Source organism: Danio rerio, chromosome 8 (assembly GCF_049306965.1).
Source record: "Danio rerio strain Tuebingen ecotype United States chromosome 8, GRCz12tu, whole genome shotgun sequence".
NCBI classification, from domain to species: Eukaryota; Metazoa; Chordata; class Actinopteri; order Cypriniformes; family Danionidae; genus Danio; species Danio rerio.
This window is the reverse complement of record NC_133183.1, coordinates 6,728,960-6,755,849: the sequence shown is the minus strand read 5'-3', so window position 1 is coordinate 6,755,849 and position 26,890 is coordinate 6,728,960. Positions and strand designations below refer to the sequence as shown.

The window sequence follows — 26,890 nt, the reverse complement described above, 5'->3', positions numbered from 1 at the left end:
ATTCGAGAACCAGACAGAACTGTTGTGTGGGTGTGTGTCTGCGAGTGTGTGTGTGTGTGTGTGTGTGTGTGTGTGTGTGTGTGTGTGTGTGTGTGTGTGTGTGTGTGTGTGTGTGTGTGTGTGTGTGTGTGTGTGTGTGAGCAATATCACACAAGTAGCAGCGCGATATGGCTCTATATCGGCACTGGTGGGAGGCGTGCGATGGCATGAGGCCGCTACGAGTGTGATATTGCGTTTATACAACAGTTTGACGGCATAATTGTGTATATGAAAACAAAATCAAACATGGAGAGTCTCAAAAAAACTTGTATGAGGAACTACTTTCTTCCGCGTTGGATTCAAATCATAAGCTGACAGTTAAACAGTTGAGCGTGCATCTTTTAAACTTTAGATCTGTAGTGTCTGCTTTTTGATGGCTGTATGTGGGCGGAGTAATACTTAAAGGGTAAAGAGGCTGTACGGGTGCTGATATTACTTAAATATATCACAGCTATCAGCCAATCAGATTTAAGAACCAAACAGAACTGTTGTATAAAATATATATATATATATATATATATATATATATATATATATATATATATATATATATATATATGTATGTATATATATATATGTATGTATATATATATATATATGTATGTATATATATATATATATATATGTATGTATGTATGTATGTATGTATATATATATATATATATATATATATATATGTATGTATGTATGTATATATATATATATATATATATATATATATATATATATGTATGTGTATATATATATATATATATATATATATATGTATATATACATACATACATACATATATATATATATATATATATATGTATGTATGTATGTATGTATGTATGTATGTATGTATATATATATATGTATGTATGTATGTATGTATGTATGTATGTATGTATGTATGTATGTATATATATATATATATATATATATATATATATATATATATATATATATATATATGTGTGTGTGTGTGTGTGTGTTAATTCCATGGCCAAAACAAGCTTCCATAATTTTAGCTTTAATCAGAAACACACTCATTGCTGTTTATAATTTAAGTTTATTATTTTTTTATTAAACTGACCTGAAAAGTCTTGTTTACTAAGTTTGCCTAATCATGATTAACACTGAATCGATTCTAAAGCCTCATGCACTGATCATCCGCAAAAGTTTCCTCCCTTCTGAACTCAGGCCTGGTGCAACAGGACGTTTCTACACCCAAAAACAAAATGCCTGATATATATATACATATATATATATATATATATATATATTCGTCCACAAGTGCAATTGACTTGAAGCAGGGTTCCCAGATAGCTCCATTATTCCCTACATTCAGTCCCTAAAATTAATCGTGGCATTAATTTTATGCAATATCTTGAGGAGACTTTTAAACCGGTCTCTTTTCATCGTTTTCTAGGGACGCGCCGATGTTTCAAGTCTTAAGTAGTGCATGTTTTATGATTTCCTGCATCTTCTGGTGTGTCTTTTTATTTGCAGCTTTTTAATACAGGATGGTTCCTATGAGGTATGAAGAATGCTCTAGATATTTTTATATGACTTTTCAAGGAAAACAAAAAATTAAAATGATGTCCTTGGCAGTATTCAGTGTATTAATGCAGTCGCGTGACTGTCTTTGAGCTGTTGATTGGTTGCAGAATGATTCTGTATAATGGAGTGTGTTTACATGGAAATCAGGCCTGCTGTATGTGAACAAACCCTGGAGTTATATTCCCTTTATCTTAATAGTTGTAAAACCCAAAATGTTCAAAATTAAAGTCAATTTTAAGACCGAAATTTCCTGGGGTCATTTTTTTTTTTTTCTCCCAGTTTCCAGTATCAGACTGGAAAAATATCCGATATCGTCTATCGTCTACCAAAAATGACAATTCTGTTATCATTTACTTGTTCCATTCAACACTTTGAGTTTCTTTCTTTGGTTTAACACTAAAGAAGATATTTTGAAGAATGTTGTAAACCTGTAACCATTGACTTCAATATTGCTATGGTTAAATGCATCTGCTTTTGTGTCTGACCCACATTAAGGTTGGCTGGAGCAAAATAGGACATCCAGAAATGAATCTGTGCCTGAGCTATTTGTGAGATTATTTGTGGTCTGTTAACTGAAGAATCAGATTTTATAGTATAACAAAGATTTCCGTACAAATAAACATTTTTAATTTAGCAAATAGCATTAGATAGATAGATAGATAGACAGATAGATAGATAGATAGATAGATAGATAGATAGATAGATAGATAGATAGATAGATAGATAGATAGATAGATAGATAGATAGATAGATAGATAGATAGATAGAATGAACTGTCCCTTTAACACACGGGTCTCAAACTTAATTCCTGGAGGGCCGCAGCTCTATACAGTTTTGCTCCAACCCTAATCAAACACAGCAGATTCAAATAATCGAGCTGTCCATTAGAGGCTGTTTCTCAATATGCGTTCTTAAGCGGTCTTGCGTCCTCGTGTAACGTCATCATCAGCTGCAAAACTTCAGTTCCAGTACTCTAAGATGGCAAGAACAGAGAACGCGTGAAACTTCCCGGATGTGTTCTTGATATCGAGGATGCATCAATGCAGACTTGAGCACCGAACTCGCTCTGGAAGTACCAGAAGTCAATGCGACTGGAGGTGGGAAGCGCAGAATTTTTTATGGATTTATTATTAAAGTTCAGAGATATCACTTATTTACCTAAATGAAGTTTCCCTAAATGAAACGGTGAAAGTAAACATCACCATGAATATCTTAATAAAGGAATAAACACATTAAGGGTGTTTATTTGCTGAAATTCATATTAGAAGTAGTTATATTTATATTGTCTACAATAAAATGTATGAATGCTGTAATGTTTAAAAAAAAATTACCATTAAAAATGCGTGAAAGATCATGTGACCATCAGGAAGAACACAGCATCTCATTTCTCACGGGACGCATTCTCTGTTCTCGCGGTCTCCCGAGTTCGTTCTTCCAAGGACACCTGGCAAGATCGCTCTCCACAAGAACGCAAGTCCGTTCTTGGAATTGAGAAACAGCCAAAAAGTCTTGAACACCTTGATTAGCTGGATCAGCTGTGTTTGATTAGGGTTGGAGCAAAGCAGAGCTGCGGCTCTCCAGGAATTTTGAGACACATGATTTACCAAAATAGCATAAACACTAAAACATGCCCATTTCCACCACCAAAGCAATAAGCTCTAATAAAAAAATAAACAAATATATATATATATATATATATATATATATATATATATATATATATATATATATATATATATATATATTTATTTATATATATATATATTTATATATTTTTATACACATATATATATATACACACACATATATATATATATATATATATATATACATATATATATATATATATATATATATATTTATATATATATATATATATATTTATATATATAAATAAATCTCCTAGACACACTGCTAAAGAATAGCTGGCGCAAGTTAGGTTGTGAGGTGAGAAAACTACAACCCAACATACATTACCAAAAAGATTAAAGGTTATATGAAGTGCTTTGAAATGTGCACTTTTTATTCACAATTTGTCGTAATCTCATCTGAAATTTGAGGAAAGGGCAGAGCATTTATTAGCTATATTACAAACACAATCAGGAGATCGATATAAACGAAAACACAAGTTACATTAACTGCATTTTTACAGAGAGAAAAATTAGAAATCAAGCGAAGGAAGGGGTAAATAAGTTCACTCATTTTCCTTCGGCTTATTACTTTTTTGTTTATTAGGGGTCACCACAGCAGAATGAACCAACAACTTATCCAGTATATGTTTTACGCAGTGGATGCTCATCCTGTCGTAGAACTGGGAAACACCCATACACTCTCACTAGTACACACACACACACACACACTAAAACCAATTTAATTCACCCATTTCACCTATAGTGCATGTGTTTGGACCGTTTCACCCAGAGGAAACCCATAACAACAAAGAGAACATGCCAACTCACACAGAAACGCCAACTGACCCAGCTGAGCCTTGAACCAGGGACCTTCTTGCTGTGAGGCGACCACTGAGCCACCGTTCTGCCTGGTAGGCAATTTACAATAGTATAGGACTGTATAAAAATAAATATAATATTTACAGCATTACAGGTAAGCTATTTAAGTCAACAGATAACAGTTCTTGCATGTTCTCCTAGTGTTGGTGTGGGTTTCCTCCGGGTGCTCGGATTTCCCCCACAGTCCAAAGATGTGCTATAGGTGAATTGGGTAAGCTAAAATTGTCCGTAGTGTATGTGTTTGAGTGTGTGTGGATGTTTCCCAGTAATGGGTTGCAGCTGGAAGGGCATCTGCTGCGCAAAACATATGCTGGATAAGTTGGTGGTTCATTCCGCTGTGGCGACCCCAGATTAAAAAAGGGACTAAGCCGAAAAGAAAATGAATGAATGAATGTCATACCAGTTCTTTATATAATACAAAAACACTGTACAATGATCAAGTCAAACCAAACCATCTGAACAAATGCATACACACACAAAAAAATGTATTAAAGTTAAAATGGTCAGACGTTTGATAAAAAAAAACTAAAGTATGTGGTGATGTCAAAAAATCACTGATAATAATAATAATAATAATAATTCCTCACATTTTTATATTGCTTTTCAAGACACTCAAAGCGCTTTACACATTGAGGGGGAATCTCCTCATCCACCACCAGTGTGCAGAATCCACCTGGCAGCCATGTTGCGCCAGACCACACATCAGCAGATTGGTGGAGAGGAGACAGAAGCTGCGTCCCAAATCGCATACTTATGCACTATTCTACGCCATTTTGTAGTAAAAATAGTGCAAGTAGTGTGTTCGCAATGAAAATTCTAAAAATAATAAGAGCACTTTAATTTCCCGCATGATGCACTCATTCAGCCGCTAAAATGAAGTGTGGAATGATGGACACTTCACGCACCCAACGACCGCAGGATTGCTCACATAGCGGAAGAGGCGGAGCTATCGGACGCACATGTTGAATAACTTTATTTTGGATGGAGAAAGCTAAATTCTCCTGCGAGAGTGATTATAGCGCCTCTCGATGTTGAATGCGGCAATACTCACGGCAGGTATTATTTGATAACTCGGTCGTTTATTTCAATGATTTGGCAACCGTCAAACGTCATCAGGGAAACGGTTTGAATTTCCGCTTAGTAAAAAAACATTAGTGTGCCATTTGGGACGACACTACATACATATACTATCCTGTTGAGTGTTTAAGTGCATAAGTACATAGTGCATGAGTGCATAGTGTATAGTGTGCCATTTGGGACGCAGCTAGAGTGATGAAGCCAGTTATGATATGGGAAGGGTTAGGTGGCCATGCTGGACAGAGGCCAGTAGGCAAATTTGGCCAGAATGCTGGGGTTAAACCCCTACTGTTTTTCGAAGAACATCCTGGGATTTTTCATGACCATCCAAAGGACGGCGCTCACTGAGCAGTATAGAGTTTCCTTCACTGTCCGCTTGTTAAGTGTGACGTCATGCGAAGCGGCTTCCGGGTCCAAGCACTCTATTCAACTGAATAGGGAGACTCATGAAATGGTTAATAAACGTTTACAAAGCGATTGAAGGCTTTCGAAAATCACGATCGCAATATATATGTCCATGCCTAATATATATGTCCATGCCTAAGTTATACATTTTTTTATAAATTGTTAAATTTTTGGTATTTGTTATGCAGCAAGCCCAGAGATTGTTGTGTACACTATGATTTTATATAAAATTAACTTTAATGTGTGATAGGAATAAAACGTGATCATAAACGAATGATTTCTCCACTCAAATGGATAGGGGCTTGGACCCGGAAACAGTATTACATACGTCACAAACACGTCACCACTTAACAAGCGGATACTGGGGCATTTGGACCCACTCAGACCGGAGGTTGAGTGCCCCCTGCTGGTCTTACTAACATGACTTCCGGCAGCAACCTAGCTTTCCCAAGTGGTCTCCCATCCAGTTATCTGCTTGTTAAGTGGTGACGTGTTGGTGACGTAAGTAATACTGTTTCCGGGTCCAAGCTGCCACTCATTTGAGTTGGGAAATCATTCATTTATAATCATTTTTTTATTCAAATCACACATTAAATATAAATTTATATAAAGTCAAAGTGTACACAACAATCTTTGGGCTTGCTGCATCACAAATACCAAAATGTTAACAATTTATAAAAAAAAATGATTAACTTTCTGGCCATTGGATATTAGCAGGGCCAGACGGAATCTGCAGACGTTTTTCTTTGCTATTTCTGCGGAGAATTTTGGTAAAAGTCTGCGGATTTCTGCGGAATTATTTTGGGAGAACAATAACTAAAACCTTAATATGTGAAATAAAAAGTAAGATCTTTTTTACTTCTATTTAATGTCTAAATTGCAAATCTAATTAGCTTCACTTTATTTGGTTACAAAAAGCAAGAGTTTCATAAAGATATTAACTAAAAGACAGAAAATATTACTGTACAAACTGCATTGTACATAAATCAGATGAACATTTTCATATTAGTCAATAATATTACTGTAATTAATTAAAAACTAAATAAATTTAGACGCAGATTTCGTGTGGGCCTAGATATTAGGCATAGACATATATATTGCAATCGTGATTTTCAAAAGTATTAAATCGCTTCGTAAACGTTTATTATTACCATTTTACGAGTCTTCCCATTAAGTTGAATAAAGCGCTTGGACCTGGAAGCCGCTTCGTGTGACTTCACACTTACGCCCCATTCACACGGGGCGTCAGCGTCAACGCTTCCCATTCACTTTGAATGGGTGACGTCAGGCGTTGCCGAACTGCATTGTGGATCCGTCGTCGCCGCTTCAGAGGTGTTGCTCGCTGCAGAAGTTGCGACCAGCTCAACTTTTCAAGCGCCGACGGAAGCGTCAGCCAATCAGATCGCTGTATGCAAACACACCAGCTAGACAGTGGCCTATTTCTGACTGAATTTCATTGGCTGACGCTTCTATGGCGATCGTTTCAGCCCCAACTTCAGAAACGCCTTCCGTCAAGCATTGACGCTGAAGCCCCGTGTGAATGGGGCGTTAACAAGCGGACAGGATCAGGCATTCAACCCAGCTGATCGATTCGGGGTCCTAAGCGGACTCGATTGCATGGAGGACTTGATTTCTCATGACACCATTTAGGTGGAAACAACAAATTGCAAACTTTGAATGTTTATATCAGGTTTATATCTTCTAAACTGAACCTTTTTTGTCAGTGTGTGTAAAGAGATGATGGCAAAATATCCATAATCCTGGACCTGGCCGTATCCTGAACAGATACCGTGGTGGTCATGGAGGAGCGGAGAGCATTAGACTGATTCCTGAAAGACCCCAATGACAGACGAGACTCTGCATTGTTCCCATAGGCCAGGCTGAACTCCCCACCGGTGACCTACTCACACCTGCAGCTTCACCATGATGGATTCTTCAGCCTTCGGCGCCTAGACTGCAGCTCTGCACAGAAAGTTTGGCCAGAGGAGAAATGTTTGTACCCAACTGAGTCTGGTTTCTCTCAAGGTTTTTTCAACAGTATGATCCTGTGAAGTTTGTTCCTCACCACTGGCTTGCTTGGTTTGGAATTTGTGGAGCTGCGCATCGATGGCTTTGCTCTTCATTGTTTGGACCTAATAACATTATTGAATATTAAACCACACTGAACTGAACTAAACTGAACTTCAACTCTGAAAACTGGACTGAAGCAGTTTCAATTTACTAGAACTTCTATGTGAAGCTGCTTTGACACAATCTACATTGTAAGAGCGCTATAGAAATAAAGATGAATTGTTTTAAACCACACTAGCATATATAACTTTACATACTGATGCTAAAGTCTAAAAACTCTGATTATAATTTCCTTTAAAAAGCTACTTCAGTTTATTTAGTCAATAAATTTATGTTGTGATTGTGGTGACGTCGTGCCTGCGCTCAGGTGGAGTCATTCAGGGCGCGCGTTCACGAGTAGTCGGGAGCGCGCTGTGTTGACGGACGCGAGTGACTGGAGAGGCAACATGTCCACCACAGCCGCCGCGCAGCTGAACAACAATGAAGAACCGGGCCTCAACGGTAAAACTCCGTCCGTGTTTCTGCAGGGAAAACTCGGGAGGGATCCTAATGTCGCTTTTACTCTGTTGTTTGTGCTGATTTTATTTTTCTCTGGAGCTTTAAGTCGCTGTTATGCAACATCTATTGTCTCACTTCGCTCAATGGCTGGAATTTCCTCCTCGCTCGCTGGGAGGGGTGAAAAGGCGGGAGCGCAAGATAGCGTCATAAAGCAAGAGCCAATGAGAATACCTGATAGCGGTCCTCGCTTTATTGTTGCTTAGCAACGTGTAATGATTGATGGGACGTAAACCAATCGATAGTTTCATATCAAGTTCGAGCGCTGTGGAGGCGGGGCTACTTTATCAAAACAAGGCAAAGAGGGCGCTTAAAAAAATGGAGGCGGGAGGCGTGTGCAATAACTAAATAAACTGTAATACAGCTGAGTCAATTGCTGTTTAATTTGACCCAGCTTTCATTAGTATTTTTTGTTTATTATCCGTTTAATTGTGTCATCTTGTTTAGTAGCTGTAGCACTATCTTTACATATCCTCATTATGTGTACTGAATACGTTAGAATTACGTTATATTTTCATAAATTAACTTTTTTATATATTAAATTATCTTTAGTCAGTTATTCAATTACTCTAATACATGCAATAATAGATTAAAAGTGAAGTAAAACAAGTAGACAGCTTTAATAAATGTTGTCATCGCACAGTACTGAAATGTGCTTTTTATTAAAAAAAATAAAATGCAATAAATCGAAATAAATAAAATGCAATTTATCATTCACATATTCAAACATACTTTCTTGCATCTGCTGTTGTTTAGAAAGAGTTTACCCAGCTGCACTTTAAAAGGCTATTTTGTTAAATATTATTGATATTAACGATATTATTGTCATTTTAAGACCATTTTACGCCACTCATTATATAATTCCAGAATGACAATATAATTGCATCACGATGCAAGTACACTCTTCCAAAGAACAAATCATATTTAATTCTTAAGAATATTTAATTTATCATAGTCATTTTAATAATGAGACACTGGAATAATAATGTGAAAAGGCATATTTTAAATAAATAAATAATAAATATTAACAAAAAGTTGCAAGGTCAAATGCAACTGAGGATTTATATTCAGTCGTCAGAAACCCACATGAAAATATACTATAGTAATTGACAGTACTAGTGTTTTACCATACTGACACTAACACCTCCAATAGAGATAGAGATGTTGACAATCAGCTGAAATATTGCTAGAATTGTTTTTTACATATGGTGGATATATACTGCATCACCAAGAATTGTTGAGGTTATGTTCATGTGTGGCGAAGCAGTGGCGCAGTAGGTAGTGCAGTCGCCTCACAGCAAGAAGGTCGCTGGTTCAAGCCTCGGCTCAGTTGGCGTTTCTGTGTGGAGTTTGCATGTTCTCCCTGCGTGGGTTTCCTCCGGGTGCTCCGGTTTCCCCCCACAGTCCAAAGACGTGGTACAGGTGAATTGGGTAGGCTAAATTGTCCGTAGTGTATGAGTGTGTGTGTGAATGTGTGTGTGGATGTTTCCCAGAGATGGGTTGCGGCTGGAAGGGCATCCGCTGCGTAAAAACTTGCTGGATAAGTTGGCGGTTTATTCCGCTGTTGCGACCCCGGATTAATAAAGGGACTAAGCCGACAAGAAAATTAATGAATGAATGAATGTTCATGTGTTGTGCCGTATATTGATTATTGTGACAGGCCTAGTTTCCTCCTCTAAACGTTCATCACAGACCCAGTTTTTATCCATCTTCTGATGTTCAAGAGTAATATCTAGATCAGTGGATCTCATCAAGTACCACCTCAGAAACAAATGTCTCTCCTAGTACCTCCATAATGACCAGTATTAAAAAACAGTGTAACTACTGACTGAAAACGTCAACTTTCAACTTAAAATCTGCTTTTAAAAGTTAAAAATGATAGGTTACTGTTCTTAAAAAGAAAAGAAAAAAAAACTCTTGTACTCCTGTAAAGTAGTAACAACATAGTAGCCTATTTATCAACACCTGGAAACATAGGCTATACGTCATCATATTCATATATAAATCGTTTTTTAAATTAATTTTTAAATATATGTAGCATGTACATATGACATATTTGATTCCCGTGCGTACCACTAGAAGTTAGCCCACGTACCACAGTTTGAGAACCACTGATCTAGATATTAGGCATATGCAAATCGATGGATTTACTCTTCAGCGTTTAAACCTTCAGCAATGAAATTTAAATCACACTGAACTAAACTGAACTTCAGCTGAAAACTGGACTGACACACAGTTTAAGGCCCCGTTTACACCAGTGCGTTTTAGTTTTAAAACGGCGTTTTAGATCAAAAACGATCTGCGTCCACACTAGCGTTTCCCCCAGCGCTTCTGAACATATCTCCGTCCACACTACGCCACCAAAAACGTATATCACGTGACCATTCGCGCACTCTGGGCATGCACGTTCTAGTATAAACAGAAAGCATGCGTCTCGCTCGGCATTTGGTTATTGTTAGTCAACAAACGCCGGTTGAACATTAAACGCGATGGCAAAGAAAGCAAGAGAGGTATTTTTGTGGACAGACGATGAGGTCGAGTTGTTACTAAACGTAACAAATGAATAACTGCACAATGGCGCCTAAAACAGACAATAGTGCAAACCACACTCCCATTTCTGTGTCCATGTTGTTGTTTACAGTACTGTATTCCGGTAGCGTTAAGCCATGTGTTATAGTCATGTGATAGGGGCTTGACGAATAAGGGAAGGATACGCAATGACACAAAAGCCCCAATCAGGTATCGAATCTCAGCAGCCCCGCCTCCCTTTTCAGATGTCTCCGTTTTTCCTCATCCACACTGAGACGGAGCAGCAGTGTTTCAGAATGAAAACGGCCTCTCCAGCATTTTCAAAACGCTCCATTTTCGGCGCTCGAGAACTCCGGCGTAGTGTGGACGGATGGTGTAACCATAGCAAAACTTATGCATTTTAAAACGAAAACGCATTAGTGTAAACGGGGCCTTAAATCACTACAACTTCTACTTTAAGCGGCTTTGACATTATTTACATTGTAATAGCGCTATAGAAATAAACGTAAGTTGTAGTGAATTGAATATGCCAATATTCAATAATACAATATTTCATCATAATAAGCATGCACAATATTGACATCATGGGCACTTCACAATACTGTGAATAATCATTTATGGTTTAAACCTTTATAGAGTCTTCAATGTTCGTTCATCACAGCAGCAAATGCTTGAAGATTTATTCAAATATGAATATTTTTACGTGTTATTCTAGCCTACGACATTGAAAAATCTGTGACTATTTAAATGCCTTTTGTTTGTTAACTCTGTACAGTAAGGCTCCATTTGTTCAGCTAATTTAACTAATGTCAATAACGTTTACATGGACATAAGTAATCAAATTATTTGCCCTAATCTGAATAAGACTATAATATGACTAATTCATGCTGGATTCACCTGATTTGTTGACAAATACCTTGGGGATCCATTGACTGTTTTCACACGGCCTCCATTTAAAAAGCGAAATTGAGGTTACGGTGGGAAGAAACCCAGAAGTATCGCCTGAGTCACACAGTAATGTTGTGTAGCTGGCTGTATATTTTATCAGCGAAGAGAAAGTGGCACAAACTTATAATTTCACAGTCTTTCAAGTGACCCGAAGGTCCATTCTGAATGGAAAGTGAAAATAAAAAGGAATTTCAGATCACATTTTCAGCTAAGTTAAGTGAAATGGCACTCGTTAGCTAACGTTTTCTTTCCCAAACACACTGTTTAGATGCCATTTATCAAACTCAAGTTAATGAACTGACTCTTTCACTATATTAATTAGATTTGTCACCATACTGAATTTCGGTACTGGAATTTATAAAAACGACCAATCACCCTCATTTTTTGTTAAGCACTGTGAATACTGTAGCAAATCAGCTGTTTAAGAAAGTGCTTAGTGGCTCTTCAGTGTTAGCGGGAAATGGACGCAGGTTTCTTCGCAGCCTCTCTTTCGTGTTTTAACCACTTAAACTCACAAGTAAACATAATTTACTGCGTTTGGGCCACATCAGACATATAAAAGTATTACTTATGCACATCACCTCAAAAACAGAGGAGAATGGCCCTGAAGCGCACAGCATAAGGTAAGAGATGACAGCTGTCTGTGCTATCTAGGGCTGCTTATTTCTGCGCCATGGAAACACCACAATTCATTCAACAAATGTTTGGCATATGAATATAATTCAGTAAAAAGAATGCTAGAACTGTATGAGCACCGGCAAGAGCTTTCATTTGAGCTATAACTTGTACATGTGTCATATGAAAAACATGAAAATAAACCAATGTAAAATACCTAGCTCGGGTATCCAAAATACTATATATTTAAGTGTAAATAAGTTTTATACAGTAGAATAAAAACCAAAGTGATGCATATGTGCATAAAACATAGATTTTACACTTTCAAACAACACCACTTACGGGGGTCTGGTGCAACGCTAGCCCTTTAAATCTGAAAGCGAAATTCGATGACGTCAAGGTACCGGGTGACCGTGTGAAATAAGCGTATCCCTTGGCAGTTTGTAGATCATTCACTGAGCATTTTCCTCTTCACAAAGAAACTTTTCAAAGATGTTTGTTTCTTGCTCATTTTGCTAGCTTGTTGGTTAAATTTGGGTGCTCAAGTGCTCAAGATGTAACCAAGTGAATCATAATTTTTCAAAATAAAAGATCGTTCGGACTTGGATAAAAAATAAAATTAAATGATTAAGGATTTTTTCTGCAGCCCGGGATCAATTGATCGTGGCCCGGGTGTTGGGCTCCACTGCTGTAGACATTTAAAAACAAATATTGCTTAAGAGGGCTAATAATTTTGACCTTAAAATGGTATTTAAAAAATTATAAACTGCATTTATTCAAGTCGAAATGAAACAAATAAGACTTTCTCCAGAAGAAAAAACGTTAGGAAATACTGTGAAAAAGTCCTTGCTCTGTTAAACATCATTCGGGAAACATTTAAAAAAGGAAATAAACTGGAGAGCAAATATTTCTGACTTTAACTGTATAGTGAGATGCAAGATGATTGTGTTTTTTTGACCTTGGTGCCTACTTATATGACATGAAAATGAGTCATTGTTTACTAGTTAGCGTGTAGTGATGATGAGTAGTATGCTTATGGGTGTCTGTGGCACGCAGACAGATCTGGGTTACAGACTCAGCAGGGGGATGGGAGCGGGAAAACGGCGAGAGGATTTGGGTTTGATGTGCCAGAGATTACATAATCGCTCGCTCCCTCCCTCCCTCCGTCCCGCTTCTGTCCTGCGGTGGATTCCTTTAAAGCTGCTCTGTGTTTAGTTGTGTAACAAGAGCTGGTGCGCTATTTGTGCGTTCATTTGAATAATTTACCACACTGATGTTGTCATACACCACTTGTAATTTTTTCAGATGCAGAAACAAACATGGAGTCATACCTTCAGTGTATGTCTGAGGTTTGGGTTGTGTGATGCAGACGGAGGGAGAACAAATGCTCACAGATGAAGGGCTGCTGGAATGTACAAATACAAGAGCTCAGTGTTGTGGGCCGGAGAACCATTTTGGCAAAACAAGATGATGTGACATCCTCGTTTAAACAGGATTCTGTTTCATTAGTGCTGCATAATAAGGAAGGCAGAAATTAAATATAGTTATTTAATAATATTATAATACTGAAAATACATCATGTATTATTATCTATGGTCATGAGCTTTGGGACATGACTGAAAGGACAAGATCTCGGATACAAGCAGCCGAAATTAGTTTCCTTCGAAGGGTGGCAGGGCGCACCCTTATGGATAGGGTGAGGAGCTCTGACACCCGGGAGGAGTTCACAGTAGAGCCGCTGCTTCTCCCCGTTGAGAGAAGTCAGCTGAGGTGGCTCGGGCATCTGTTTCGGATGCCTCCTGGATGACTACCTAGGAAGGGGTTCCAGGATTGTCCCACTGGGAGGCGGCCTCGGGGAAGACCCAGGAAATGCTGGAGGGACTATGTCTCTCGGCTGGCCTGGGAACGCCTCGGGATCCCCCGGAGGAGCTGGAGGAAGTGTCTGGGGAGAGGGAAGTCTGGGGTTCTCTCCTAAGACTGCTGCCCCCGCGACCCGGCCCCGGAAATGTAGTTGAAAATGAATATTTATTGTATTTTAAAGTGGCGACGCAGTGGCTCAGTAGTTAGCACTGTCGCCTTACAGCAAGAAGGTTCCTGGTTCGAGTCCTGGCTGGGCAAGTTGGCATTTCTGTCTGGAGTTTGCATGTTCTTCCCGTGTTGGCGTGGGTTTGCTCTAAGTGTTGCAGTTACCCCCTCAGTTCAAACACATGCGCCATGAATTGGATTAACTAAATTGGCCTGTGTGTGTGTGTGTTTGTGTGTGTGTGTGTTTGTGTTTGTGTTTTTGTGTGTGTTTGTGTGTTTGTTTCCCAAAACTGGTTTGCAGCTGGTAGGGCATCCGCTGTGTAAAAAATATGCCGGAATAGTTGGCGGTCCATTCCTCTGTGGCGACCCCTAATAAATAAGAGACTACATCGAAGGAAAATAAATCAATGAATGTATTTTAAAAAGCCCTTGGTAATATCGCAAATGTTAATTATTAAAGTATATTATATATATCTACTTAACGCTCTGTTCAAAGCATTTGTTGAGATTAGTGAATGGACTTTTAACCAGAACTCCCTAGCAACCGCATAACAATTCCCTAGCAACTTTCCATCATGTTATTATACTGGATCTTTCTGTGTTGCCTAGCAACAGTGAGGGTCAGACAGAACACATGCGTGTCTTATGTTTGCCCCGGGACAACAGAGCATGTTAGCCTCTGATTCTTCTAGGAATGAAATGTATGTTGTTTCGTCTCTTCTTTGCTTAAAATGTGCACACACTCTCCTACTCTGTCTTGATCTCAATTCCACAATCCTCTGCCTAGAGGATGAATTGAAATGCCTGCTCAGCTTCACTCCAATAGACACATCTGGGTCAGGCAGAGGTTAGCATTGAAAGAATGAAAGAAGAAAGAAAAGATGTGTATTAGCTTATTAAGTCTGTGCATTAGCTCTTAGGGTTAGGGCAGGGGTGGCCAACCCTGTTTCTGGAGAGCCACCTTCCTACTGATTTCAGTTGCTACCCATGTCAAACACACCTGAACCAATTAATTAGGACCTGAACACCACGTGATAATTACAGGCAGGTGTGTTTGATATGGGTAGCGGCTCTCTAGGAACAGGGTTGGCCACCCCTGGGTTAGGGTTATTTGGGGCCCAGATGCATTAATCTGTTAAGCAGCAGCTGATGCTAATGACTGTTTTTGTTGATCAGGGTCCTGGGTGGAGCTGGAGATGAATGGAAACACTCAGCATCAGAGCCCCAGCCTGCCCTCACTGCTGGGGAACGGGAACCAAGGCGAGCCCCAGACTTCACAGGCCCTGGAGGCCGTGCAGGAGGAAGAGGAGGTCCTGACAGGAGGACTAGAGCATGTGCCTTCCTCCTCCTCCATCCATAATGGAGACATGGAGAAAATCCTGCTGGACGCTCAACACGAGTCCAGTCCCAGCAGCTCGTCCTGCAACAGGTACGATACCAGGACACTTTAGATGCATTTACACTGCATGGTTCAGTAGACGCTTTTTATTTTTCTCCCAACACTTCGTTTACACACTCGGCACTATGAAATCATTGCAGTGCAGTTTGCATGCGAGTCTGGAACAGAGATCTTTTTGTTTGATCGGTGCACCTCTCTTCTGTGTGTTTTCAGTCCTCCACGGCCACACAGTCCTGACCAGGACGAGGGTCAGATCATGTTTGATGTGGAGATGCCCAGCGAGAGAGACTGTCAGGTCAGACTGAATCCACAGTAATCTGCAATCACTACTGAATCATCTAAAACTCTGATCATGAGGCTGAATTTCTCATCTATTTCAGTCAGAGGATGACAGTATGGAGAAGGACAAAGAAGACGATATCCTCATGAATAAAGGAGAGAGCTGGGTTGCAGACTGGTCCAGTCGACCAGAGAATGTTCCCCCGAAGTAAGAAAACCTTGTATATCACAGACACCCTTGTTCCTTTTCACCTTAAGCTGGATTTATATGCTTATTTCACACGGCCGCCATTTTAAAGAACCAAAGCGAGGCTGCGGTGGGAAGAAACCCGGAAGTATAAGACTGCAGTGTTTTATCGCTCACCGGGTTACATAAGCTGAAGCAGGAAAGCGTCCTCACGGTGTTTAACTGGTGCCATGAACTGAAGCCCAGGAGGACACTTAAGCGTATCGCTGAGATTGTGATGTTGTTTGATGCTAAGTTGCTTTTAATTGTTTAAAATAAACTTACTAAATAATATTAAAGTGATGTTTACACCATTTCTGCATTTTGAAATCTCGGCAACAGCTGGAGGTTTGTAGTACACAGCATGTTACTGCAATGTTTACAGTGCTGGTCCTATACTTCTGGGTTTCTTCCCACCGCAGCCTCGCTTTGGTTCTTTAAAATGGCGGCCGTGTGAAATAAGCGTATAGTGTTGTCCCGGTACTGAAGTTTTAAACCTGGCTATTTCCCGCTAACATGAAAGCGCTGCTGAGCGCAGATGACTCGACTGATCGTCACGGCTGCTTAGCGTTTCAGTCTCCGTGTATCTGTGTTTGGTTTGCACTCAGTTTACTGCTTCTCACCCCGTGCGAACACAGATACACGGACAGGAGCGCGAAGCAGCCGTCAAGATCAGTCGTCATCAAGCCGATCGCTTGTCTGTGTACTCGGTAAACAGTGGTGGGTGAACTGATGACCTTCTCGGCCAATCACAATCATTTCTGTTGAACACGTGAACACAATGGCAAATCAGCGCTGTTTAAAGAAAGCCATCAACAGTGCCTTAAATATTAGCGGGAAATTAATGTTTTGTCTTTTAATTCAGTATCCTGACAAGTCTAATATAGTGAAAGAATCAGTTTATTAACTCGAGTTTGAAAAATGGCATCTAAAACGTGTGTTTGGGAAAGAAAACGTTAGCTAACTAGTGCCATTTCCCTTAACTTAGCTGAAAATGAGCTCTGATATCTCTTTTTATTTTCACCATTCATTCAGAACGGACTTTCGGGTCACTCGGAAGGCGGTGAAATTATAAATTTGTGTCACTTTCTCTTCGCTGATAAGATATACAGCCAGGTACACAACGTTACTATGTAACTCCCAATGATAATTCCGGGTTTCTTCCCACCGCAGCCGCCATTTCGCTTTTAGAAATGGCGGCCGCGTGAAATCAGTCTTTCGCCTGGCGCCGCATCGCGCAACTCCGCTGACTGCACGCACCTTGCGAAATGCACAAGGCTTTTATACTTGCCGCGTTCGCCATTGTAATATTCTTTTAAATGACAGGGAGCGATCAAACAAAACCGACCGAAGAAATAATAAATTTGACACCCCTACTGGCTCTCACCCTCTACTTAAGCTAAATAGGCAATAATGGTCTAACATTCTTGACCATTATCACCAATAAAGCCTAGAAAAACAGGGCATCCATATAATGTAAACCGATAGGTTCAAATATCCCTTTCTGGTTATCAAAGACATCATTTGTTTCTTTATTTTAGTTTTGTACCTCTTAAATTCAAAATTGTAACATATACAGTTGAAGTCAGAATTATTAGCGCCCCTGTTTATTTTTCCCCCCAATTTCTCTTCTGTTCTGGGAAGATTGTTTTAGCACATTTCTAGGCATAATAGTTTTAAAAACTTATTTCTAATAACTGATTTATTTTATCTTTGTCATGATGACAGTAAATAATATTTGACTAGATATTTTTCAAGACACTTCTATACAGCTTAAAGTGACATTAAAAGGCTTAATTAGGTTAATTAGGTGAACTACGCAGGTTAGGGTAATTAGGCCAGTTATTGTCACGATATGGGGGTGGTGAAGAGGAGGCGAGGACCCAAATGCAGGGAATGAAGAGTTTAATGAAAAATAAAACAAAAACAAAACTCAAATCTCCCCATGTGGGGAAAAAACAACATTATATTACACACACAACTAGACAAGATCTGGAACTTTTCAAGACAATACTTTAAACCGCTGTTGTAGAAAAGAAATCAGCAACAGGGAAGGGAACAATCAATAACGGACCAGCCCAGAACAGAGCACACTAGGAGAATAAATAGGAAAGACAAACCAATAAACAGACAGGCGGACAGGTGAAAATAATAATTACAAACAAGGTAACAAGGTGGGTGGGACAAGACAATAGACGGGAGAGCGCATGACACAGAAAGACAATACAAGCCATGCGCTCACATAACACAACACTGAAGCACACGACAAAAGCACGTGACCAAAATGTAAACACCGAGCCACGTGCTTTGACAAAAGACGCAAGACACGAGCACACGATGAATGACTCACCGTGCACTCACACACGCAGCGTGCATGCTTCATCCCAGCGCCGACCAAAACCGAAACCAACAAGACTGAGACGCTGGGAATGAAACACCACGCTGCTGACAAACGAAAACACAAACACGAGTACAAGAGCGCACGCGTCTGAGGGACGCAGAGCGCGCGCGCGGCCGCGTCAAGCAGAAGCGCGCACACTCTGCGTACACCCATGACGGCGCGCACGCACACAGAGACAGAAACAGGACCGGACATGGGTAGTGTCAGAGCTCTGCCACCAAAACAAGAATTTACAAAGACCAGAGTGGCAGAACCCTGACACTAGCCCCCCCCAAAAGGGACGCCACCTGGCGTCCCTAAAGGGAACATCCAACAAGGTACAGGACAGACAAGAAACCCTAGAAGACAACAAAACAGGCAACATCAACAGACACAAGACAGGGGGGTGAACAGGCAAGACAACATGAAGGGAGGGAGGGAGGGAAGCCAAGCCAGACCCAACAAGACAAACAAGGGAGGGATGGGAGGGCAAGACCAGGGAGGATCAGGAGGGACAGTCCAGGGTGGATTCAGTGGGTCGGGGGCCCCGGCAGGGAGCCAGGGTGGAGCCGGAGGGTCCGTCCAGGGTTCAGGGAGGGAACACCAGGGAGGAGCAGGAGGGACGACCCAGGGAGAGTCTATCAGGGGAGACAAGGCAGGAGGTCGGTGGGGAGCCGGCTGGGCTGGAGGCCTGTGGGGAGCCGGCAGGGCTGAAGACCAGAGGGGAGCCGGCAGGGCTGGAGACCAGAGGGGAGCCGGCAGGGCTGGAGACCAGAGGGGAGCCGGCAGGGCTGGAGACCAGAGGGGAGCCGGCAGGGCTGGAGACCAGAGGGGAGCCGGCAGGGCTGGGCGCCGGGCTGGGACCGGCAGGGCGAGACGTCTGGGTGGCGCCGGCAGGGCAGTGAGCCGAGCTGGGGCCGGCTGGGCGAGACGTCTGGGTGGCGCCGGCAGGGCGAGACGTCTGGGTGGCGCCGGCAGGGCGAGACGTCTGGGTGGCGCCGGCAGGGCGAGACGTCTGGGTGGCGCCGGCAGGGCGAGACGTCTGGGTGGCGCCGGCAGGGCGAGACGTCTGGGTGGCGCCGGCAGGGCGAGACGTCTGGGTGGCGCCGGCAGGGCGAGACGTCTGGGTGGCGCCGGCAGGGCGAGACGTCTGGGTGGCGCCGGCAGGGCGAGACGTCTGGGTGGCGCCGGCAGGGCAAGGAGCTGGGCTTGGGCCGGCTGGGCAAGACATCTCGGTGGCGCCGGCAGGGCAAGGAGCCGGGCTGATGCCGGCAGAGCAAGGAGCCGGGCTGGGGCCGGCAGGGCAAGATGTCTGGGTGGCGCCGGCAGGGCAAGGAGCCGAGCTGGTGCCGGCAGGGCTAGACGTCTGGTTGATGCCGGCAGGGCAAGGAGCCGGGCTGGGGCCGGCAGGACGAGACGTCTGGGTGGTGCCGGCAGGGCTAGACGTCTGGGTGGCGCCGGCAGGGCGAGACGTCTGGGTGGCGCCGGCAGGGCGAGACGTCTGGGTGGCGCCGGCAGGGCAAGGAGCCGGACTGGGACCGGCACTGAGCTGCGCTCAGGGGCAGGAGCCGACACTGGAGGGTGCTCAGGGGCTGGAGCCGACACTGGAGGGCGCTCAGGGGCTGGAGCCGACACTGGAGGGCGCTCAGGGGCTGGAGCCGACACTGAAGGGCGCTCTGGGGCTGGAGCCGACACTGGAGGGCGCTCTGGGGCTGGAGCCGACACTGGAGGGCGCTCTGGGGCTGGAGCCGACACTGGAGGGCGCTCTGGGGCTGGAGCCGACACTGGAGGGCGCTCTGGGGCTGGAGCCGACACTGCAGCAGAGGTCTTCCTCTTTAACCTCCGCTTCTGAGTGCGGGTCAGCCCTTGAGGGCTGGACATGGGCTGGGAGGCGGCACTGGTGGTGGTGGTGCGAGGGATCCTCTCCTCCTGAAGGATCCCTTTCTCCTGCTGCTGAACCATGTGCTCTATAAATTGCTGGTATGACCAGCCCACCATTCTCTGGATTTGCAGAGGAAGAAGGGGCTTGTCCAGAGCAAAATTTAGGTGGGTCATAAGCAGCCAGTCATTAAAATTCAGCCCCTCAGCTGCCTTACGGAATTTCTCCGCAAACTCCTCCAAATTCAAGCCACATTGCTTCAGCGACTGCAAATGCAGCAACTTAGAAATGCGGCTAGCGAAGGAGCCATCTTCATTCCGCTGGGTCCTCATTGTGGCTGGTCCGTTCTGTCACGATATGGGGGTGGTGAAGAGGAGGCGAGGACCCAAATGCAGGGAATGAAGAGTTTAATGAAAAATAAAACAAAAACAAAACTCAAATCTCCCCATGTGGGGAAAAAACAACATTATATTACACACACAACTAGACAAGATCTGGAACTTTTCAAGACAATACTTTAAACCGCTGTTGTAGAAAAGAAATCAGCAACAGGGAAGGGAACAATCAATAACGGACCAGCCCAGAACAGAGCACACTAGGAGAATAAATAGGAAAGACAAACCAATAAACAGACAGGCGGACAGGTGAAAATAATAATTACAAACAAGGTAACAAGGTGGGTGGGACAAGACAATAGACGGGAGAGCGCATGACACAGAAAGACAATACAAGCCATGCGCTCACATAACACAACACTGAAGCACACGACAAAAGCACGTGACCAAAATGTAAACACCGAGCCACGTGCTTTGACAAAAGACGCAAGACACGAGCACACGATGAATGACTCACCGTGCACTCACACACGCAGCGTGCATGCTTCATCCCAGCGCCGACCAAAACCGAAACCAACAAGACTGAGACGCTGGGAATGAAACACCACGCTGCTGACAAACGAAAACACAAACACGAGTACAAGAGCGCACGCGTCTGAGGGACGCAGAGCGCGCGCGCGGCCGCGTCAAGCAGAAGCGCGCACACTCTGCGTACACCCATGACGGCGCGCACGCACACAGAGACAGAAACAGGACCGGACATGGGTAGTGTCAGAGCTCTGCCACCAAAACAAGAATTTACAAAGACCAGAGTGGCAGAACCCTGACAGTTATTGTATAATGATGGTTTGTTCTGTAGATTATCAAAAAAAATAGCTTAAAGGGGCTAATAATTTTGTTCCAAAAATTATTTTAAAACAATTATTAACTGTTTTTATTCTAGCCGAAATAAAACAAATAAGACTTTCTCCAGAAGAAAAAATATTATCAAACATACTGTGAAAATTTCATTGCTCTGTTCAAAATCATTTGGGAAATATTTAAAAAAGAAAATCAAAATCAAAAGGGGGCTAATAATTCTGACTTCAACTGTACATCGGTGTAAAATCTATGACTGGTGGGAAAATATATTTCTGCAATTGTGTACATGGGTCTCCACTTTTGCCCCTTTTGGTTTTAACAAGCGTATCTTTCAGGTTTTTCCAATCCTTTTAAGAAAACGTTCCTCCTTTCCCAAGGCTGTTGCAATTTTTAGCCAAGAATTATTGGTCATTAGGTTATCTCTGATCACAGATCATACAGATGTGTACAGTCGTACTGTTTCAGACAAAATCTTCTCAGAGTGTTTCGTATTCAACTTAAATCAAACGCAGTGTTGTGCACACTGTTTGCTCGGGTCTCAAAAAAACATGCTCTCCGCCAGCTCGTATGATTGGCCGCAGCCATTTGAATCTTTTTGGCTCGAGACTTCCGCTCTCATTCACTTCCAATCATTTTTAGTTGTTAACTGAATGAAATAATTATTGCATTTATAGAGAACAATATTTAATAAACTATCTATATTGAATTCATTCATTCATTTTCTTTTCGGCTTAGTCCCTTGGTTAATCCGGGGTCGCCACAGCGGAATGAACCGCCAACTTATCCAGCATATGTTTTACCCAGCGGATGCCCTTCCAGCTGCAACCCATCACTGGGATACATCCATACACACTCACTCACACACATACACTACGGACAATTTAGCCTTCCCAATTCACCAATAGCCCATGTGTTTGGACTGTGGGGGGAAACCGGAGCACCCGGAGGAAACACAGGGAGAACATGCAAACTCCACAAAGAAATGCCAACTGACCCTGCTGGAACTCGAACCAGGGATTTTCTTGCTGTGAGGTGATCGTGCTCCCACTGCACCATCGTAACGCTCATAATGAATTTATTAAGAAATTAATACATTTTTGTTTTACATTTTTCATTATTGAGAGTTGATAAAATAAATAATATTAAATTTAATTAATTTAATTATTTATTAATAATAAAAAATTTTTTAAAAAATTATATGTTATTGTAATAAATTACATAGATAGTTAAATAAATAATCTAGTAAAAGTATTATAATTATGTATCATTTAATTTAAATATTTGTCAATTCAACAAATTTTTTTGGTACTGAACCACCAAACTATTCCAGCATGTTTTACGCAGTGGATGCCCTTCTAGTCGCAATCCAGGACTGGGAAACACCCATACACACTCACACACTTACACTACGGCCAATTTAGTTAATCAATTCCCCTATAGCGCATGCGTTTGGGCTGTGGGGGAAACCGGATCACACGAAAGAAACACTCGCCAACACAGGGAGAACATGCAAACTCCACACTGAAATTCTTGCTGTAAGGCGACAGTGCTAACCACTGAGCCACCACATCTTTCTTTATTTATTTTCCATTATTTTTTAATTATATAAAGGTAATTCATTTTGTAACAAACATATATCTTCACTAACAAACTCACAACTGAAGCTCTACAGTTTGCATGCTGTTTGATGTAAAGTTCAGTGTGATGACCGTGTAATGATCCTCTTTCACAGGGAGTTTCACTTCCGCCACCCGAAGCGTTCTGGATCCGTGTCTTTGAGCATGAGGAAGAGCGGCGCCATGAAGAAAGGAGGAGTGTTTTCTGCTGAGTTCCTCAAAGTGTTCATGCCCTCACTGCTGCTCACACACATCCTGGCTCTGGGAATCGGGTGAGGCTCAACACACAGACACACACACACACACACACACACGTTTGTTTTTGTGAAAAGTGGGGACATTACATAGGTTTCCATTCATTTTATACAGTCCAACCCGTATATTATATTGCCCTCACCCCACCCCACCCCTAAACCCAACCATCACAGGAGACTGTGTGCAGCTTTACTCTCTGATTAAACTCATCCTGTGTGATTTATAAGCATTTTGAGAAATGAGGACGTCACCAATGTCCTCATATTTCACCTCCTTTTTGTAATACCTGTGTCATACCCATGTCATTATACAGATTTGTGTCCTGATATGTCACAAAAACACGAACACACACACACAGCTGTAGACAAAATGATCAGCCCTCCTGTCAATATTGCAATTATTTTCCAAGTGCTGTTTGACAGAGGGAAAATGTCTTAACATTATTTTAAAGAACTAATAGCTAATTTCTGTTGTGTCTGCCATGATGGCATTAGACGATGTTTTGCAAGATACTAGTATTCAGCCTAACGTGCAATTTAATGGCTTAACTAGGTTAACTAGGCAAGTTATGTTAATTAGGCAAATTGTTGGACAACAGCAGTGGCTTTGTTCTGTAGACAATCAAAAAAAATCTAATTAAAGGAGCTAATAATGTTGACCTTAAATGTTTTACATTGTCTTTTTAAATAATTTTGTGAATTTTAGCCAAACTAAAACACACAAGACGTTCTCCAGAATAAAGATATAATAGGAAATACTGTAAAAAATGTTAAACCTAGCTTTTATTTTCGATATTTGTAAAACAAATTAAATTTCAAAAGAGTGTTTTGACCTACAGTTGAAGTCAGAATTATTAGCCCCACTGAATTATTAGCCCCACTGAATTATTAGCCCCGCTGAATTATTAGCGCCCCTGTTTATTTTTTCACCAATTTCTGTTTAATGGAGGGAAGATTGTTTCAGCACATTTCTAAGCATAATAGTTTTAAAAACTTATTTCTAATAATAGATTTATTTTATCTTTGTCATAATGACAGTAAATATTATTTGACTAGATATTTTTCAAGACACTTCTATACAGCTTAAAGTGACATTTAAAGGCTTAACTAGGTTAATTAGGTGAACTAGGCAGGTTAGGGTAATTAGGCAAGTTATTGTATAATGATGGTTTGTTCTGTAGATTATCGGAAAAAAAATGTATAATAATTTTGTCCCAAAAATGTTTTTTAAAAATTAATAACTGCTTTTATTCTAGCCAAAGTAAAACAAATAAGACTTTCACCAGAAGAAAAAATATTATCAAACATACTGTGAAAATTTAATTGCTCTGTTAAAAATAATTTGGGAAATATTTAAAAAAATAAAATAAAATCAAAAGGAGGTGAATAATTCTGACTTCAACTGTATATCGTTTATTTATTTTTACATGATAATTTTATATTTCCCCGAAGTCTACTTAGTCTTTATCATCGTGATAATGTCAATCAAGGTAACACCAGAGATTCCAGACAAAGTACAATTTAAATTGCAATAATAGTAAATAATAATAATAATAAATTAAAATACAATTGTCTTTCAAATTAGTACATTGAATTATTCCCTCAAATATCACAAGCCATATAGTTTATAAATTCAACACTGAGTTTCTTTCTTCGGTTGCGTGCGTGTATAGATACACATCCACACACACATGTTTGTTTTGTGAAAAGTGGGGACATTACATAGGTTTCCATTCATTTTATACAGTCCAAACCGTATATTGTATATTAATCAAACCAGTCAGAATTTGGTGGTTGGTGGTTGTCTTCCCCACTTATAAATGCAAATACAGAAATAAAACAGACCATATATGTTGTTTTTTAGGGTCTACATTGGCAAGAGGTTGTCTACACCCCCCAGCAGCACGTTTTAAACCCGGATCAGATGCCAGTGCCTGAACGCCCGTCATTACCGCGGTGGCCAATCCTGTGACCATTCCCTCCTCTATCTCTCTCTCTGTCTTTATCTAAAATCCCGTTTCCCATCCCATCCCTCTGTCCGCCTACAGCTGTGTCGCACTTTCTTGCCTTTTTACACGTTTTTATTTGAACTTGTCCTGTAATTATTCTTACCACACAAACTTAAATCTTTAGAGAACACTTCACCGCCACAGGCTTTATTTTCGCATGACACTCTTCATATGCAACTTAGAGTCTTTGCGCGATTCTGGAAATATTTCACATGTTGTAGTGCCATCTTTGCAAGTATGTTGAATCTCGATAGGACATTTAGCTGTCGTTTCATCCTAGAGAAGTAAATCTAGCTCATTTAAAGTGATAGTTTACCCAAAAATGAACATTTACTCATTATTTACTCTCATTCAAGTGGTTGTAAACCAGTTTCTTTTTGTTGAGGACAAAAGATGTTTCGAAGAAAGCTGAAAACCTGTCAAGTCTTTCATAGCAGAAAAAATCAATACTATTGAAGTCAATGGTTACTGGTTTTCAGCATTTTTCTAAATATCTTCTTTTGTGTCTAACAGAAGAAAGAAGCTCTTACAGTTTTAAACAAGTCAATGATAACAGAATTTTCATTTTAAGTGAACTATCCCTTTAATTTTCTTCGTAAATGCATGCTTTTATAGCAAAGCGATGGCTTATATCTGACCAAATCTTCATTTATGTACGTCAGTGCACTCGTTGCATTGTGTTGGACTGTTACGACGGATATTTCCAGACCTATTTTTGCGTAGAATGTAAACTTTTAGAAGTTTCTCAGTTCATTTAAATGATCTAGTATGACAGACTCACTAATATCGCAGCAAGTTACACAACTTCCACACGTTTACTTTCACAATACATGTTTTTCTGATGCAAAGATGATCAGCATGGACGTACATCTGTTTAAGAGCCAACTGGTCAGGTTAGTTGCTACTCACACAAACACACAGTTATTCTGGTTTGCCTTGATGCATATCTTTTCTCACAGCAGTTTCCGACTCTGTATCTCGGTGCCAAAAGGTTTTCCACCGCAAAACCAGTCCTTTGCACTGGACTCGTTCTGGTTTGGGTGGGTTATTTACCTGTCGGTCACTCCACTCTGACACCTTACAAGGCCTTTGGTTTTACTGTGAACACCCTGTTGATATAGTCAGTGTTTCTATAGTTGTGTATTATACGCTGTTGTGTGTGTACTTTTGTCAAGGCAACAGATTCACTCTTCCTGTTTATATTTTTATGCAGTGTCAGTGTAGCTTTACTGATGAAAGTTGTAGTTTAGAAACGTTTACACATAAAATCTGTCATGGATATGTCCAGGTCGCCTGTTAAATAATTATTAATCATTTTGGATGATTTTATTTTC

The 26,890-nt window shown here is 41.0% G+C and overlaps 1 protein-coding gene across 1 annotated transcript; it reads left to right on the top strand.

Annotated features, from left to right (window-relative positions):
* Positions 1–8,084: 8,084 nt before the first annotated feature.
* Positions 8,085–25,621, top strand: bnip3la (BCL2 interacting protein 3 like a). Its single transcript, NM_001012242.1, is given in 6 exon segments — positions 8,085–8,147; positions 15,495–15,747; positions 15,931–16,012; positions 16,098–16,204; positions 23,410–23,565; positions 25,412–25,621. Coding segments are annotated over 6 exon segments (702 nt in total). The 5' UTR covers positions 8,085–8,092; the 3' UTR covers positions 25,461–25,621.
* Positions 25,622–26,890: the final 1,269 nt, after the last annotated feature.